General features: G+C 34.9%; 1 protein-coding gene across 1 annotated transcript in view; it reads right to left on the bottom strand.

Moving 5' to 3' along the window:
- LOC149528260 (alpha-mannosidase-like) overlaps positions 1-19,332 on the bottom strand; it is a 344,971-nt gene that overhangs the window by 199,393 nt on the left and 126,246 nt on the right. The window contains exons 18-19 of the mRNA XM_089811746.1: positions 517-585; positions 190-261 (exon numbers count right to left, since the gene is read on the bottom strand). Coding sequence (XP_089667872.1) covers positions 190-261; positions 517-585 — 141 coding nt within the window. The remainder of the gene's footprint in view (positions 1-189; positions 262-516; positions 586-19,332) is intronic.

Raw genomic sequence — 19,332 nt, 5'->3', positions numbered from 1 at the left:
CCTATGTTTCTATGGGTTCAACTATAAATACCAGCTAAAATCAACCACTAGCATAGTATTTTGAAATGTGTTTTTGATATGAGAAAATAAACACTCCAAATTAATTGTCTTTTCACCATGTTTATAACATCTTTAAGAAATGTTCAAAGTACAACGAGAAGGAGATGATAAGCCTTTCCAGAAACAAACCTGTGAAACCCAAGGGGTAAACTGTTGATATACTTCAGTCACAATATCACCTTGCATAACCGACAGGATAGCCTGTAGAATTTAAATGTGGTTATAAATAAAATTCAACCATAAGCATGGCAAAAGGCACCCTTTTGGCAACAGCCTATAAATTTCAAGGAATATGTACATGATATAATACAACGGGTGCATGGGCCAATTTTATGTCCAGATCATCTTTACTTAAATAAACAGCAAGATGAACATATATATACAGAGAGAGAGAGCTACGGAGATAAGTCTAGATTTTCTTTTCATAGGACTCATAAAGATTGGATGGTTGTAGACCTGTTCACTTGTATTCCCAAGTTGAAAGCAGCTTGAACTGTTAGGACGAAAAACATAAGCACCAGAAGCCTGTCGACCAAATGAAAATGTAATCTGTAAGGCTTGGATAAGCATTTGGTTCAGAAGCTTTTTGAAAAAGTCAATAAAAATAATGGACAAACAAAGCTTACAAACGTTTATTTGCAAATATCATATCACATTGTCACTCAAATAAATAACATTGCAAGATTAAAATATTTGTAGATATGAGTATTATATAAGAAATTACTAAATGCTGGTATGAAATGATTAAGTGAAATTTATATCATCATAAGAATACCAAGATTTTGTCATCGGGACTAATTTGGAATCATATGTCAGTTTTTTTCTGTTAGAAAAACATTCAAGTAGTAAAAGATAAGTTTATCCTAGAATTCCACAACATGCAAATTAGCATTAATTTTTCAATAGACAGAAGCCATCAAGCTGACAATATGACCTCCCATCAAGCTGGTGGTATGCCCTGCCTTGTTTTACAGTTTTTGGTATTAGGTGGGACAGGGGGGCGGTTTCCTCATAAATATTAAGATGAATATTTAAAATTTTAGTAACTCTTTTCATATCACATGGGAATATCAGATTCAATTTCTATCCATAAAAGTGACAATGGAAGATTGATAGTGGGTCGAACATAGAAATCTACTTAGCAAGGTTTGCATTGTTGAGAAGCATATTACTGAGGGATGGAGGTGAATCAGTATAACATCAAACTTTTATATTTTCAACTTAATAACAAAATTGAAAAGAACTTAACTTAATCCCAAAGCATACTCATTTAAAGTAAACATTCACATGAAATCTAACTATCATGTAAAATAATAATAAAAGATATATACATGGAAACCTTTATGCGAGAAAACTACAGAAAATTACTGCTCTTATATAAATACTTCTTTCACAAGGTTCATAAGCACCAACCTACTAGAGGTACCAAACCCCCATCCCTTCCCACTAGAGGCACCAATCCCTCATTCTTTTAGAGGCCATGACCCCCCATTCAAATTTCCACCTTTTAATGGATAATGAGTGATCATGTTCTTCACAAACAATGCTATGATCTTCTTCAAATCTGCTATGATCTCTTTGCAAAGCTACATATATCCTTGATAACAGCTGCACATATATACCTTCTTCACAATTTCGATGTTATTTACTCCATACTTTTCTGATTTTCTTTTACCATCAATACAAATCTCTGCTCTATATAATCATCCAATCTTCCAGTAATAAGAATAGATGTCTTTTATCATTGTTAATATAATTCTGTTCTTTGACTGCAACGTCAACTAGTCCAGCTTGCTGTAGCATCTGCAGACACTTGTACATATTAATCTTCAAATTTTAATCCATGGTATTATGTCTCAACACTTCCAACATTGGTGTTCATCTATCATTGCTTCATTGTTTTATTCTTTGCCGACTTCTCAAATCATGTCACTGAGAACTCTCCCATCGCTGCTGTTTGATTGTCTCTATCTTTGTATACGGATGGTCATGCTTCCATCTTATGAATTCACTTCCACACATTTTAAACACTGAAGACTATCTGATTTATTTTATCAAAAACTGCATGTTCCTCCACTGCCTTCGGGTGTCTCTTAGAAGTTGTTGATTGTTCCCTTGCTGTCTCTCTTTTCTGAGATACTTATTTTTATCGGCAGCATACAAATTGATTGTTCCCTACCTACTAATTTCTATTGAAAATAATTAAGTCAGTTTCCACAATGCTAATTGTAGTTTGTATCTTTCAACTTTTTCAACAAATTGTTTCTGTATAGCTTTATGACCTTTGAATCCAATAATCATATCAAGATGGCAGTTGTATAACAAATATGACTTGTATTCTTTGGACCACATCATTGCTACAGTAGGATTGCTGCTATATACAGATATGTATTGTTGCATATATACTGAAGTTATTGTCTTTCTATTGCTGTCGACCAATCATAAAATGAGATTTCCATCACAATAAGACCCGCGTTGTTGGAGGTGCACCATTCCTTCGTCATATGAGTTTGTCTAGTAACAGCTGATATGAATATTTTACTTCACAATGTGGTGCTTATCTCCCGACGGTAATATCTCACAGGTTTTTTTTTTTATTTACACATACTGGCATCGTTCCTTGCTCTCTATCATTATGTGGCATCTTTCAATGCTGACTCATTATATTTACAACCTCTTTTTGAGACCCAATGGGAATACACAGACCCAATGGGAATACACACATTTCTACTTGCTGCCGTAAATCACACAGGAATTCAGAATTTGTCGTCATGTATAGATTTATATTGCCACTGATAGCTATTTCAACATGAATCCAATTCTTATATATAAAAAACACTAGTTACTGTATGTATTCTATTAATTGTCACTGCCTTCAATTTAATCCATGCTACTGTCAACTTCATAGGTGTTTAATAGTTATTTGTCAGAGATGTATTCATATTCAAATACATCTTAATGTATATAATAATGCCTTAGTTTTAAATAACTGTCATCATATATCTGTATATGAATAAGCCACTGTACATTTCTTTCTTTAAAACACAGATTCCGAGTTTCTTTTCTTGATGTCAATATACTGCCATGTAATCCTCTAAGTTTTAATACTTTTGTAGTCACTGTCTCTAAACATATACTTAATGCTGCTCTATTTGCATCTCTTCTCTCATACGTGTTGATAGTATATGTCTCTTTTATGTTGAACAAAGCCAAACATTTAACTCTGCCATATGAACTTCTTTTTCTTAATAATGGAGACTCTTGAATCTATTAGATTTCTTTTATTGAATTCAATATATATTTCATATATATGCATTTCTTTCATGCCTTAGTAATCTCTCATATATTAATTCCTAAAGTCAAAATATATAGGCCTCTTTTAGTGTAATCTCCTACATATCTATATCGCTCCCTTATACATTTCAATCTCTTATCCTTTTCTTGCATCTTTCTTGTTCTTCAATATTACTTAATGCTTTGTTGACATCAATGACAAATTTGAACCACACAAACCATACCTCTTTTATAATATGCCACTTGTCTTATGTATTGATCATTATCAAAATAATTCTTTGTGATTGCTGGCTAAAGATACATTAGTAAGAGGCATAGTTGGCATATCGCAGAGTAATCTGCAACTTTCCAAAATCGCCTAATATTTTTGCTAGGTGACTTTTTCCGCCAAAAAATTGCGAATTCAAAAAGTCGGCAACTTGAAAAACCTCACCAGTTAATAGCAGAGTTGTTGGCGAGTTTTTAACAATAACTTGCGAGTTTTAACAATTACCTCGCCCGTGCGCACAAGCTAGGGGTATAGGCCAAAATATATAAGAAAATTCTTTACCAATTTTCATTTGTGCATTTAGAGGCTTGAGGGGTGGAGGGAAGAAGGCTTCCAAGGCATTCTTAGATGATTGCAAGCTATTGAAGGCAGATTTGAGTGAATTTGAAGAGGATTCCGACTGGTTTTAGAAGCCAAATCGTTTTCCCAGGTAGGATTCCTGAGATTGCTTTTATACTTTTAAAAAAATTTCTATTGATTTTTTGTTGCATGTAAATGAATTCAAATCATTTGAAAGCATTTCAACTCTTTGTTTGACAATTATTTTTGAAGAATATGTAGCTTTTAAAAAAAACACTAGCAGTTTGTGTAGTTAATGTTCAACTTTGGGTGACATCCAAAAACAATCAAATTAATTTACCTAATTTCTATGTCTAAGTTCTAACTTTGTTTAATCATTTTTCTATAAATTTTAATTTGTGTTCTAAATTTATGTGTAGGGAAGTGATTAAGCATTAAAAAAGTATGGCAAGTTCACAAGAAGAGTGGCCACAAACACCATGCCCACCTGCATACATAGGCACTCGGCCTAGAATTGCAAGAGATAAGGCATGGCGGCATGCCTATGAAGCTCCAAATGATGTTGTGAAGGTTATATGTATTTCATGTAAAAAAAGTATTCTAGAGGCATAAACCACTTCAAATACCACCTTGCAAGCATAAAGAAACATGATTCAACTCCTTGTTGCAAGGTATTTGAAGAAAAAAAAGATTCATTAATGATCTACTTGCAACTGCAGAAGAGAAAAAATTGAATAGGGAGAGGGGAAAATTAGCTATAAGGACAGCCATAGCTGAATCTCAAGGAACTCCTATTGATATTCAAGAAGAAGAAGAAGCACTCGAGAATATAGTGGGATCTCTTTGTGGCCCACAAATCTGAAAACAAAGTGCCTCAATTGTCAGTTCCACTCCCTCTTTTACATTACCTAGTTCTTCATCACCATTGGCATCAGGGATAGGGAGCTATTTTGTGTCCAAGAACACAGCTAAATCACAACCATCATTAGAGGGCAATGGATGGACAAGGAGGTACATGAGCAAACTAATATTGTGTGTGCTGATTTTGGTTTTTCAACAATCTTTCAATGTTTGTGGGTGGTAGTTCCTATTGACTGAATTTGGTGAACGCAATTACAATACCGAGCAAAGGGTATAAGCTCCCTTCTTGTAAGGATTTGAGTGGAATGTTAGCATTTTACTATTTACTAAGTATAAATAATTGAAATCCGCTTGACTTCATTTTTATATTTTAAATTTTAATTGTTATTTCCTATTTATTTTTAACACTTGATTTCACTTTAATTTTGTAGGTTGCTTGAGAATGCGGTTGATAGGGAAAGAGTATTGGTGGAAGACCAAAAGAAAGACTGGAAGAAATATGACTGCACCATTTTATCTGATGGGTGGACAGATGCAAGAAGCAAAACAATTTTAAATTTCTTAGTTACTTGCAAAGATGATGTGGTGTTTTGGAAATCTATTGATGCCTCCAATTAAGTGAAAAATGCACACACATTGGCTTTAATGTTAGAGAAAATTGTCATAGATATGGGATTAGAGAATGTGGTGCGAATCATCATAGATAATGTGGCACCGTATGCGGCAGCAAGTAAATTTAATTTGTTATGTTCAATTTGAATCATGAATCTAATTCTATGGTATTATTCAATTTAGTTTTTATGTAAATATAGAAAGTTTGCAACTAATTATTGATTTTTCCCTAATCTTTTAGCAAGAATACTCCAAGTGGAGGCATCCTATACAATTTTTGGTCACCTTGTGCAGTACGTGTCCTTTACCTTCTTTTGGAAAACATAGGAAAACTTGATTGAGTGAGCCCAGTTGTGGAAGATGCAAGGCGAGTCATCAAATACATCAATAATCACCCATGGGTTCTCAATTTGATCAGAAGGATCACTAAAGACAAAGATTTGGTGAGACCTGCTATCACAAGGTTCGCAATGTTGTTCTTAACGTTGCAAAGTATTGACACAATATTGCCTCTGAAAAAAATGTTTGTATATGCTGATTGGATTGATCACCTTATTCAAAGAAGCTCAAAGGACAGATGGCACAGATAGTCTTTGATGATAGTTTTTTTTTAAAGGCTATAAAGATTGTGAAGGTTGTAAAGGTAACTACAAGAATCAAGCTAGTAACTAATTTGTATTTTAGTGGCTAATTTGTATTTTTCAAGTCCCAAATGTAGATTTCTATGCCCCTGGTTAGAGTCTTGCGAATACGTGATGGGCAACAATCCCTAATGGGATGTCTTTATGAGACCATGGATAAGGCTAGAGAGGCTGTTAGAAATTACTACCATGTAGACTAACTCAAATTTGACCCCATTTGGAAAATAATTGATAGGAGATGGAACAATATGCTTCACTAACCCATTCATGCAGCAAGCTACTTCCTCAACCCCAAATTCAAGTACTATGATTCTCCTTGAGATTTTACTAAGACTTCATTTAACTTTATTTTTTAAGGTTGCATACTAAGACTCGATTTCATTTTGTGTTTGTTTTAGGGTTGATGATTCCTATTTAGATCCTAACGAAGAGGTCATGGAGGGTCTCTCTAGATGCAGTGGGAGGATGATATATGATGAAGCGGAAAGAGACCTTGATGTGATCGAACAACAAGTCTATCTGTAATCAAGGTGTAATTTATTCTCTTCTATGTTAGCAATGAGAGAAAGAGGCACTCAAGCCACAAGTAAACCATCAAAGTCTAAAGATAAACTATAAAACTTTTGCAAATTGATAACTTGTATTTTCTAAAAAAAAAATTCATTTCTTTATAACTTATTATATTTTGTTTTGCAAATGGTTGGTGGGCAATCTGAGGTGGCAATACCCCCAATTTAAAGAATTTTGCTCTCAGAGTGTTGTCCCAACCTTGTAGCGCATCCCATTGCGAGCGCACTTGGAGCTTATTTGAGTCCATCCATACAAAGAAAAGAAATAGATTAACTCAAAAATGACTCAATGACCTTGTTTATGTGCACTATAATCTTAAGTAGAGCACAAAAATGGCACAACATTCAGCAATACCTAGTCCACTTGACCTAGATGACATAGATTGTTATTATGATTGGACACTACATGAGCCAAGTCTATTGTTTTCACTGAAGATCGTTGATTTAAAGAGGCAAGCCATGGGGAGGGGGGGAAGGGGGCGGGCTTCAATAGATATTCATTTCAGAATGGATGACATTGATGATGAGGACGATGAGGATTCAGACTCAGCAAAGGAGGCATTACTAGTGCCACATATAGAAGGAGATACATCCACTTTCAGGACTCAGAGCCAGTCAATAGGGATGTCGAGTGAGGAGGCACATCCATGGACTTCACAGTCATGCCCACTACCAATGCAGGGCACCTTTTCAAGGCCTAGACCCCCTCTCCTTTCTGCTAGTAGAGCTTGGGGAAGATGTGATTGTGTTGATGTATTTAGTTTTTACTTGTAGTTTGACAGAAACTATTTACTGTTTTTCTTCCCACCATCAACATTTTGCATGAGAATGTGATTTTGTACCCATTGTGCATTTATATATATATATATATATATATATATATATATATAATCTGTTTGTTTCTTTTGTCTTCACTTAAATCAACTCATTACATGCATCTTCTCATTGAATTATGCAAAATAAATGTATTTTTAATTAAATTTAAGTGGTTTTTTAGGCTCCTAAGTTTTAAAAAAAAAATTGGCCGATTTTTTCCCAAGTGAACTTTTTGGGGCTTGGCGAGTTGTTGCCGTGTGAGAGTTTTCCAACTATGGTTAGAGGCAACTAAATGTTAAAATTCTAACCTATATAATCCTACAGGTTTGATAGTACAGACCGTACCCCTCTTAGTGTTGATATATCTTAAGATTGGCATCTAATATTTATACTTGCTTATCCTATAGGTGCCAGCGACTTTCTAGGGATGTCTTTGTTTGTGTTTGACTAAACTAATGTTTAGTTAGTTAAATCCTAAACTAAGTCTCCTGAAATTGCTGACTTAGGAAGAGGTACTATTAAATGTCAAGTGAAGGGTTATGTCCCTTAAGGAACACACCCTCTAGCAAGGTATATATTCGGTTGTGGATGCAGATTAGAGGACACACAATTCACAACAGTCTGCTCCTATAAGCATCTCACTTCCAGCAATAAATAAGTCTGCAATATTATATATTATCAGTTTGAAAATAGAACATTGAATCTACATTCAAGATAAACCTTCAACAACATACTTAATATTGATAATATTAAGAAGATCATTCTCAGCCAATCTCAGAACTGAATTATAAGTCTGATTCAAGACTCAGAATTTGCGGAACATTACATGGTATCAGAGCCAAGTTATCAGATCTAGGGCTCTGCAAATTTTTTTAGTAATTAGAGCTTTTATATATTCAGTAGTTGTCTTCCATTTCCAATGGCATATACAATCAGGCTTGAGGACAGATTCGATGGAAAGGAACACTTTGAAGCATGGAAATTCAGAATCTTGATGATTCTTGAAGAAAACAATGTTAGACAATTTGTCAATGGAGCATCTAAACAGCCACCAGTTGAACCTCACAAATCCATATGGACCAATGGAAATAGAAAAGCCATTCAAATCATCTTGGATGGAGTTAAGAATAATATTGTACCTATGCTTACGAAACACCACACTGCCTATGATATGATGAATGCATTACGGAATGCATTTGAAGTAAACAATGCACCTAGGGTCCTTGCATTAAAAAGACAATTGAATCACATCCAGATAAAGAAAGGAGAATCGATAAACTCTTATTTCCTAAGAGTTGTTGGCATTAGTGATGAATTATCAAGCATAGGAACCATCATTAATGACACTGAACTAACGCTCATGGCCATAGATGGATTGCCAGAATCATGGGAAACATTCGCACAAGGAATAAGTGCTAGAGATCAGCTTCCGGACTTTAACAGACTCAAGAATGATTTTCTTCAAGAAGAGTCAAGAAAACTAAAGAATGGAGGAAAACCAAAAGTAGAAGATGAAGAACTTCACGTTCTTAATGCCAACTCTCATAAAGGCAAGAAAAAGCATTTCAAAAAGAAAAAGCGAAACCAGAAGAATGGAAAGCCCAAGAAAGACCTATCTAAAATAAAGTGTTTCAAATGTGAAAAATTTGGACACTATAGGTCTAATTGTCCGAAAAATTCCAAACAACAAGCAAATTGTACAAATGTCATTAGAGAAGAAGAGACTTATGACCCTGACAATCGTATTTTGTATTCCTCTCTATCAAATGAAATCTCAAATAAGGCATGGTTAATTGATAGTGGATCTTCAAAACATATAACGGGATACAAAGAAACTCTAGACTCCTTATCAGAGAAAGTTAACGGTGAAGTTACTATTGGTGATAACTCTGCACACTCAGTTGAAGGAATTGGCAGCTGCTCTTTGAAACTAAAGACAAGAAATACTCTTCTTCTTAAAGATGTACTCTATGTACCAGGGATTAAAAGAAATGCAATCTCAATTACAGCATTAGAAGATGGACACAATGTTGCATTCATGGATGGCAAAGTATTAACTTGGGCTAAGAACTATTCCATCAAGAAAGCTAAAGTAATTGGTCAAAGAAAGGGATATTTGTATGAACTGAATATAGAACCCAGTAGATCCATTCAAGCCTTAGTTCATAAAACAGAAGATTCAAATGAAATATGGCACAAAAGATTAGGGCATCTAAACTTTAAAATCTTATCAACTATGGAAAAGATGGTTACCGGATTACCTAAATTAAATAAAGATCACCCTAGTATTTGTAAAGGGTGTGCTCTGGGTAAAAGTATTAGAAGTCCCTTTCATGATAGTACTAGGAAAACAAATAATGTACTTAAGTTAATTCATTCAGATTTATGTGGAACTATGTCTGTTCCCTCTCTTGGAGGATTTTGGTATTATATCTTGTTCATAGATGACTTCTCTAGGAAAACATGGATTTAATTTTTTAAATGCAAGGAATTAGAAAAAATCCTACAAAGATTTAAAAAATTCAAAGCATTAACTAAAAATTTTTCAAGACATAAAATTAAAACCCTTAGAATAGATAATGGAGGAGAATATACCTTAAACTTATTTAAAAGATTTTGTAAAGAATCAAGGATCAAGAGGGAGTACACTGTTCCTTATAACCCAAAACAAAACGGGGTAGCTGAGAGAAAGAATAGGACAATTATAGAACCTGCTAGGGTTATGATTTTTTACCAAAATCTAGAATACTATCTTTGAGCAGAAGCCTCTTGTACTGCTGTATATATTCAAAACAGAAGCCCTCACTCTTATCTTAAAGATAAAACCCCTAAAGAAGTATTTACTAAAGTAAAACCCAATATAAGTCATCTCAGAATTTTTGGATGTCCTTTATGCATTCATGTTCTAAAAGAAAAAAGACCCAAGTTAGAACCATCTGGGAGGAAAGGTATCTTTGTAGGGTATAGTGAAACTTCTAAAGCATATAGAATTTTCCTACCTAGACAAAAAACTATTGAACTTAGCAGAGATGTAATCTTTGAGGAAGATCTTGCATTCAAAAGAGCAATAAGCTCCAATGAACCCTCTCCTTTATCAAGTTCTGAAAGAATTAGTGAATTTGAATCCCAGAGGGAGAACTTAGAAGAGGTCAAAGATGAAAATATAAGCCTTGAAAAAAGTTCAAAGAAAAGACCACTTTGGGCCATAAAAACAGTTGAAGCAGCTCAAGACTTTGCTGCACCTTCAGAATCAGTCAAAGAAAGTAAAAGACCTAAAAGATTCTCTAGTCATACAACAAATATGATTGATTTATCCAAAACAGAGCAACCCAATACTTCTAATGCTATTAAACATCCAGCCTGGAAAGAAGCTATGACAAAAGAATACCAGTCAATTATGAAAAATGATGTTTGGGAGATAGTTCCAAGACCACAAGGAAAATCTGTTGTTTCTTCCAAATGGGTATTCAAAATAAAGCATGCTGCTGATGGGAGTATTGAGAAATATAAAGCCAGATTTGTAGCCAGAGGTTTTTCTCAAAAAGAAGGGATTTAAGAAGAAACCTTCGCTCCTGTTGCCAGATATACTACCGTTCGAGCTATCTTAGCAATTGCCGCATCTAAGGGATGGAAGGTACATCAGATGGATGTAAAGACAACATTTCTCAATGGAAAGATTTCAGATGAAGTCTATCTGGAGCAACCAGAAGGATTTGAAACCCATGATCCTAATGCCTTTGTTTGCAGACTCAAGAAAGCTCTTTATGGGCTTAAACAGGCTCCCAGGGCCTAGTATGAGAGGATTAATAAATATCTCACCGGCTTAGGATTCTCTAAGAATGAAGCCAATCCAAACTTATATTATAAAAGAGATAAAGATGGTATGGTAATACTGATATTGTATGTTGATGATTTATTAATCACAGGTGATGATCATCTCCATTACTTCCTAAGATTGGAAGTACGACAGAATTTTGATAGTATCATATTGAATCAAGGAAAGTACACTTCAAATATCTTGAAGAAATTTGGAATGTGGAATTGCAAGTCTATGTCTTCTCCAATGGAGACAAATTTGCATAAACTTAAAGAAGCAGCTACAGAATCACCTCCAATAGATTCTACTCTCTATCGACAAATGATTGGGTCACTGATGTACCTAGTAAATACAAGACCTGATATTTGCTATGCTATTCATGCCTTAAGTCAGTTTATGTGTGAACCTAAAGAGATTCACCTAGTGGTTGTTTAACACATTATGAGATACTTACAAGGCACTCTTAATTATGGACTCAAATATGAGAAAGTTGCTTTAGATTTGCATGGATTCACCAATTCAGATTGGGATGGAAGTGTCAAAGACAAGAAAAGCACTTCAAGATGATGTTTCAGTTTAGGATCAGCAATGATTTCATGGATATGTAGAAAGAAGTCTTCAGTAGCTCAGAGCTCCACAGAAGCAGAATACATTGCAGTAGCGATGGCCTCTCGAGAAGCAGTATGGTTGAGAAAGTTACTTGTGGGATTATTTGGGCGAGCCATGAATCCTATGATTATTCATTGTGATAATCAAAGTTCCATCAAGCTCTTAGTGAATCCAGTTTTCCATGACAGATCCAAGCATATTGAAATTCCTTACCATTATGTGAGAGATATGGTAGATAGGAATTCTGTAAAATTGGAATACATTTGTACTGCAGATCAGACAGCAGACATACTCACCAAACCTCTATCTAGAGTAAAGATAGAACATTTCAGGAGGAGACTTGGTATGGTTGAGTTGTAATCCATTTGTACTCTTTTAATTATTAATAAAATAATTTTATTTTGTCAGGCTATTGACTATTATGAGCTCCACCATTTGTATTCACTTGTATTCATTATTTTATGAGGTGACGATCTCAGAAAATAATAAATACTCGTATGAAACATAATGAGAGGTGATGATCTCTTAGATAATGCGCTAAATAGTAGAGATGTACTGTAAGATCTAGATGAGTTCAAGATCATATTGTGATGTTGACATTGTTATGTTCATGGGTCACAAATTGGATAAAGGAAGAATCTTGGTATTCTCCGGGTTTATCCTGTATTCTAGTAGATCTTAAAACTCAAGATCATATTATGATACCAGTTTCTATGAAATCATAACTTGGATAAATGAAGAGATTACCCTTCAGATTTATCCTATATAATATCACTAGTATCAGTGATTTGTCATATCACAGGTTTAAGTAATATGACTTTGTATCATGTGTTCTATGATACCACATAAAAGACAAACAGATATAGAGTATTAATACTTTCTTACTCATCTGTATTGATGATAGCTATATATAAATCTCTCTGTAGGATTATAAGGTTACGAGGGAGTGTTAAGATTCTAACCTATATAATCCTACACGTCTAATAGTACAGACCGTACCTCTCTTAGTGTTGATATATCTTAAAATTGGCATCTAATATTTATACTTGCTTATCCTATAGATGCCAGTGACTTTCTAGGGATGTCTTTGTTTGTGTTTGACTAAACTAATGTTTAGTTAGTTAAATCCTCAACTAAGTCTCCTGAAATTGCTGAATTAGGAAGAGGTATTATTAAATGTCAAGTGAAGGGTTATGTCCCTTAAGGAACACACCCTCTAGCAAAGTATATATTCAGTTGTGAATGCAGATTAGAGGACACACAATTCACAACAGTCTGCTCCTATAAGCATCTCACTTCAGCAATCAATAAGTCTGCAATATTATATATTATCAGTTTGGAAATAGAACATTGAATCTACATTCAAGATAAACCTTCAACAACATACTTAATATTGATAATATTAAGAGGATCATTCTCAGCCAATCTCAGAACTGAATTATAGGTCTGATTCAAGACTCAGAATTTGCAGAACATTACACTAAATGAATCTGTTCCTTTAATAATTCTTTAGATAATATGATCCAAACAAATTGCACTACTTTCCTCATTCATTTAAGAACCTTTTGTTTATCAATAATTGCACCTTTGAGAACCATTACTAATTAAATCCACACTTCAATCTTGAATGCTGTTTGTGATTATTACTGCAGATACACTTCATAAACAAATCACACTTCTTCCATTGCTTAACCATTTGCTCATGAAAGTCAACCAAAATACAAAACATCTCTTCTTTATTCTATCATGCTTGCTCTTTTGATTTTGAATACAAGGCACTGCTTCTAACTCAATGTAGTCCCTATGAGAGATTAGTCAATACCTTACTCAGTCAATGTTCTTTATGCTGTAATCACCATACTCATTGTCGTTGTTGACACATTGCTAACTCTTATTCCTCAACTCTGTGCAAGTGTAACCACTGAAATTTCTCATGTATATTCAAGTCACTGTCTTATCAGCTTAACAGTTTACCTTACAAAACTTCTGCCACCTTTAAATATGATTCAAATGATATCTCTACACAAACATATCACTATATTTTATCATTTGTTTGCATTCTCATTTAAATCACATATCTTCTACATAGAAGTTCTCTGCATTATTATAGTTTGCATTGTGTACTACGCTGGCCAGCAAGGAAGTCAACCATGTGAATCGCTGATTTTTGTCTTCTATAATCACAGTTATATAGTTTTTCAATCACACCCTTCAGAATATAATTGTTGTTATTAATATAAGCCTTGACTTAAAACATTGACTCACTGCTCTCCAATATTTGCTACCATAATCATTCTTCTTGAATCACCTTTCTCATTACATTATAAATTCAACCATTCCTAATCAAGTCACTACCTCCAAACATGTATTTGTCATTGCCATTTTTATGAGCTTAATCATTGTTTATCATGTGATAATGGCTGCTCATAGCTCATATGTATAGGGTTCAAAATTATTCCTTTTACTTGGTCACCATACTATACATATATGTCTTGTAATATATAAAGAGATATATTTGTTCTCCACTATGAGTGCCACTAATTTAAAGTACAGCTAGCATTTAAGTCCATGACAGTAATCTTTATCAATGACAATGAATCCACCAATGTCATCCATTCACTTTGACATCAATGACTTCTTCTTACAATCTAGTTTATAATCTTGTGACATTAAACAAAACTAAGTGCCCTTGACATCAATGACAACATATCCAACATGTTGGATGGATATTTTTGCAACCGACAGTTTTGCGTAAAAATCCAGTGACAAAATAGGATGACCAGCCACAGGGTGTGAGACAGAGTCTCTCCTACCTTAAAGGGAAGGCTTCCCCTTCTCACTATTCCTTGGATCAACTCAAGGTAAGAAAGAAGTCGAGATATTTTATAAAATGGGTGTTAGCAAAATCCTTTCTTCTTAACTTTCAAGAAAGAACCAACTTACTCGTGGAGCGAGTAATGGGTAGGGTGAATCTCTAACTACACTTCTATCAAGAGCTGGAAATAGTGATACCGATAAACATTCACTAACTCAAAACCTAGCTGAAAATGTACTGGTTTGGCTCTAAGTCCGGTCATACTTCTATATGAAAAGCTTTGCAATTAGGGCACAAAGACTCTTAAAAGTAAGAATACTTAACTATTTTGTGAATTAAGAAAGAAGTATAAGCTACAAACAAAGCTTTTAGCTATATATTTCCACAACTGCTTCCAGTCAAAGCTCCGGCTCCAATTGCTTCTTAAATCACTATGCTCTTTTATTGAACACACAATAATAACATGAATCAAGACAATAGCCATAAATTACAGTCAAAGCTTCTAATTTGCTCTATCACAATTGCTTCCAGTCAAAGCTTTGAATCCAATTGGTTCTTTTATTCACTTTTCTCCCAAATTCATACTACATAATCAAAATTAATCTTGCACAAATGTGACAGAGCTTTCTTGTATACAACAAAAGAGGATTTTTACAATGAGGAGGCACTCATTTATATAGGCACAGGAGTTGAGAAAAAGGTGGAGGAAAAATTGGGAGCAATTCAACCAACTTTGACCTACTCGAACTAAAAGAGAAAATATAGAGTTACATGCAACTGCACATGCAACTCACATTACATCTTTTACATACACATGTACATGCAACTTGCATTACATGTAATTACATTTCTTTATGCAATGCATCCTCTCCAACTACAACTATGAAAGAAGAAAGAAGACAGAAGAGAAGGAAACAATCCTTGGGATTGTTCTAAAGGGCCTTGTACTTGACGATGCTATCCCGAATGATAACAAGATTGGGAGTTCCTATACTTTGTACTACTGCATTCACCTTGATAACCATGGTCTGGCGTCTTTTGATAACCTCTGACTTTGATGAATTGTCCGTTGTCATTTGAAAAACTTGATATGTTCAAGCTCTCCTCGCTCAAGTTATTGTGAATTTTCCTTTCGTAGATTGGCACATTCTAGATTGTCTGACACTTTGAAAACCTTCTTGACGATGTCCGAATGTAAACTCGAAACAATTTTCCATTAGCACCTTTAACCCTTTTTTTCAAATAAAGTGCTTGGCACATGGAAATGCTTTGAAAGATGAAAGTGCCATGCAAATAAAGATTTCTAACTTTTACAAAGTGACTTGGGCTGTCAAGATGTCATTGCACGAAAAATGGATTACATGTAAATGCAACATGTAATGAGGAATTTAAAGTGAGACGACATGCGAATGTGGATGGAGGATGAGCTTACATGTAAGTATGGATGACAGATGAGATGAAAAACATGGACAGATGCGGAAACATGTAATTACTCATGAAGGCGCGAATACATATGGAGAGATGGAAATGGAAAATGGAAAAGGGATAATCAGCTTTATAGTCACTTTTGGTAAAAAGGAGAAGTTATAGTACACAGAAGATGAAAATGACATCTTCTTAACTTTTCAAAAAGTGATTTTTAATCAAAATCAAACCTTTTGGATGCAATTACACGTAAGGCATTTCGCGTAATTGTATTGTGCAAATGGATGTGAAAAGTGAGATGAGTGAAAATGGAAATGGAAAATGAGATTACATCCATGTGCAGATGGTGAATGAGATGAAAAACATGTAATCGCATTTATCAGATGAGATGCGAAGTGTTGTGACATGGAAGATGGAAGTGGAATGTGGTGATTCTTTCGCATGAAGTGAAACAACAAGTTCTTCGGAAAGAACTTGTGACTTCTCCAAAGTGGAGAAAACCAGCAAGCAAGCACAAAACACAAAAACACAAAGAAAAACGTACCTTTGAAAAGTGACTCAAACATGTCAAGATGCAATGCACTTCAACACTCAAATTCAAAATTGGAACTTGGGAAAGAACCAAAAACATGAAAATGAGCAAATTCTTCATTTTTAAAGGAAAAAAGCACTTTCCATAGCATAAATTTCAACAAGTGACAATCATCAAGCAATTATGTGCATAAAATCAGCAAAATAAGCATAAATTAAATAACAAGAAAGAAAGAGTCCACTTACGTGAAGATTAACTGCCAAAAATGAAGAAGAAAAAGTCAAATTAGCAAGTTTTATAGACTTGAAGACCAATTCTCCTTCAAATCCGAATTTTCAAACAACTTTTTGACCTTTTCTGCACTCGCATGTAATGGACATTCAATGGTCAATTTGACATGAGAAGGCCAAAAACATGGTCTCCAAAGACAAAAGCACGCATTAAAACTCAAAAATGACCCCTCTTGATCCAAATAGATGGGCTGAAATGCCATTTTTTGAGTTTTTTAACAAAAACATAACTTTTTTATGTAAAAATCTGGGCCGTTTTTGCAAAAACGTGTCCAAAAAATGCATGTTTTTGAGTCATTTTTGACTTGTGAATACAAAAACGACTTCCCCAAATGCATATACATGAATCAAAATGCAAAATGTGACTCCAAAATGCAAAAATGTGGATAAAAACCCCCAATTTTCTGGGCATTTTTAGCGAAAACATGATTCATAAAAAGTATGAAACAAAAACTTTTTGGCTGTTAAACACCAAAACATGAGTCACAATGTAATGTAATCCCAAAAAGAAGCCAAATCGCTTTGTTTTGGAGTCAAAACATGGAACAAAAATGGATTTATTTGCTGATTTCTCCAGAAACGTGCCCTAGATGAGAGCTTCCAAAAATGTTTTTTAGCTTCTTGAATCCATTTTGAATGCAAAAAGACTTATTGCCAATCAAAAACGCCTGCAATAGAAGAAATCTTATGCAAATCCATTGAGAAAATCTCTACTTATGATCAAAATTGGGTTCTTGGAGGGCAAAAAATATGTTCTTCAAAAACAGACTTTTTGAGTGTCATTACATATATTAAGACATGTTTTTGATCAAAATCAGACCTTTTTGGGTCACTTGCATGTTTTAAAATATATATCTCATCAAAATCGCACTTTTCGGGTGCTATTACATGTTTTAAAATATGCTCATAAGCAAAATCAGACCTTTTGGGGGAGGAAGCATGTTTTAAAATGCATCTCACCTTTTAGATGTTAAAGCATGAAAACTTCACTTTTGATGCAATACATCAAAAAGGTCCACTTATGATAGACTTTTGATGTAATGACATTGAAAGGTCCACCAAAATAAACTTTATGTAAAGTTCCGAACGGTTTCGGTAATATTCTCGAAAGTTTCGGAGATGCTCCCGAACAATTTCAATAATGTTCCCGAAAATTTTGAAGGTGCTCCCGAATGGTTTCGGTAATGTTCCCAAAAGTTCCGAAGATGCTCCCGAAAGGTTTTTGCACTTATACCACTATAATGTTCTGAACAGTTTCAATAATGTTCCTAAAAGTTTCGGAGATGCTCCCGAAAGGTTTCTGCTCTGAGACCACTGTAATGTTCCAAAAGGTTTTGGTAATGTTCCCGAAAATTTCGAAGATGCTCCCAAACAATTTCGGTAATGTTCCCGAAAGTTTTGGAGATGCTCCCGAAAGGTTTCTACTCTGATACCGTTGTAATGTTCCGAACAGTTTCGGTAATATTCCCAAAAGTTTCGGAGATGCTCCCGAAAGGTTTATCTTCTAATACCACTGTAATGTTTCGTTCTAAAGTTTCCTTATGATGTCCTATAGTATGCTTTAGGTATTCTTGTTGTGTGTTTCAAGTAGTCTGATTGTGTGCTCCAAGTAGTATCCCTCGGTGCTTCGAGTGGCTAGTGCTTCAAGTAGTGCTTCAGGTCAGTGCTTCAGGCCAGTGCTTCGGGTGACTACTTCGGGTGCCCAGTGCTTCAAGTCAGTGCTTGAGTCAGTGCTTCGGGTGGCCAATGCTTCAGTCAGTGCTCCAAGTAGTTCCTCTAGGTGGCGATGCACAATGGAGTGAGGTCATACACAAGGAGGTCATATGACAAAGAGCAGGCAGTAAAAAGTCGTATGATGCAGGAACAAGTGATCGTACGGTAGTGGATTGAAGGGTTGTATGGTGACAAGGGAAGAGGTGGCCGTATGGTGGAGGTGGAGGGGCAATTATGCGGGATGGAGATAATGAGGCCATACGGTGGGAAGGACAGTCGTACAATATGGACAAACTAGAGGTCGAAAGGGAGGTAAAAAAAGATGGTGGTGTGCTCAGGTTGTACGTCTATATGGTGATACAGAAGGAGGTTGTACAGTAAAGTAAAGGTAATTACAGCAAGGAGGAAAACAAAAAAATTTGGCAATGTTGTTCACAATGCAAAATGCAATATATTAAACACAAACACCTTGCTGAAAACCAAAGACCAGCTAGATACACACTTGCACCAATTAATAATGATATTTCACATATAGACTCAAAAATGGAGATTAGAACACACATAACCTTCAATTAGATTTGCCAAAAGATGGTGCTCTGATTTGCGAGATCCGAGCGAAGTATTACAGGCAACGGAATAAGGTGAGGGTTGAATCCCACCGAAACCAAATAAGCCAAGTAGGGAAGATCTTTCACTTTCAAAATAGTGAA

This window comes from Cupressus sempervirens, chromosome 11, assembly GCF_028749045.1.
Source record: "Cupressus sempervirens isolate cs-2001-9-10 chromosome 11, ASM2874904v1, whole genome shotgun sequence".
Classification (NCBI taxonomy): domain Eukaryota; kingdom Viridiplantae; phylum Streptophyta; class Pinopsida; order Cupressales; family Cupressaceae; genus Cupressus; species Cupressus sempervirens.
The sequence above is the reverse complement of the archived record's forward strand: the minus strand, read 5'-3'. Positions and strand labels throughout refer to the sequence as shown.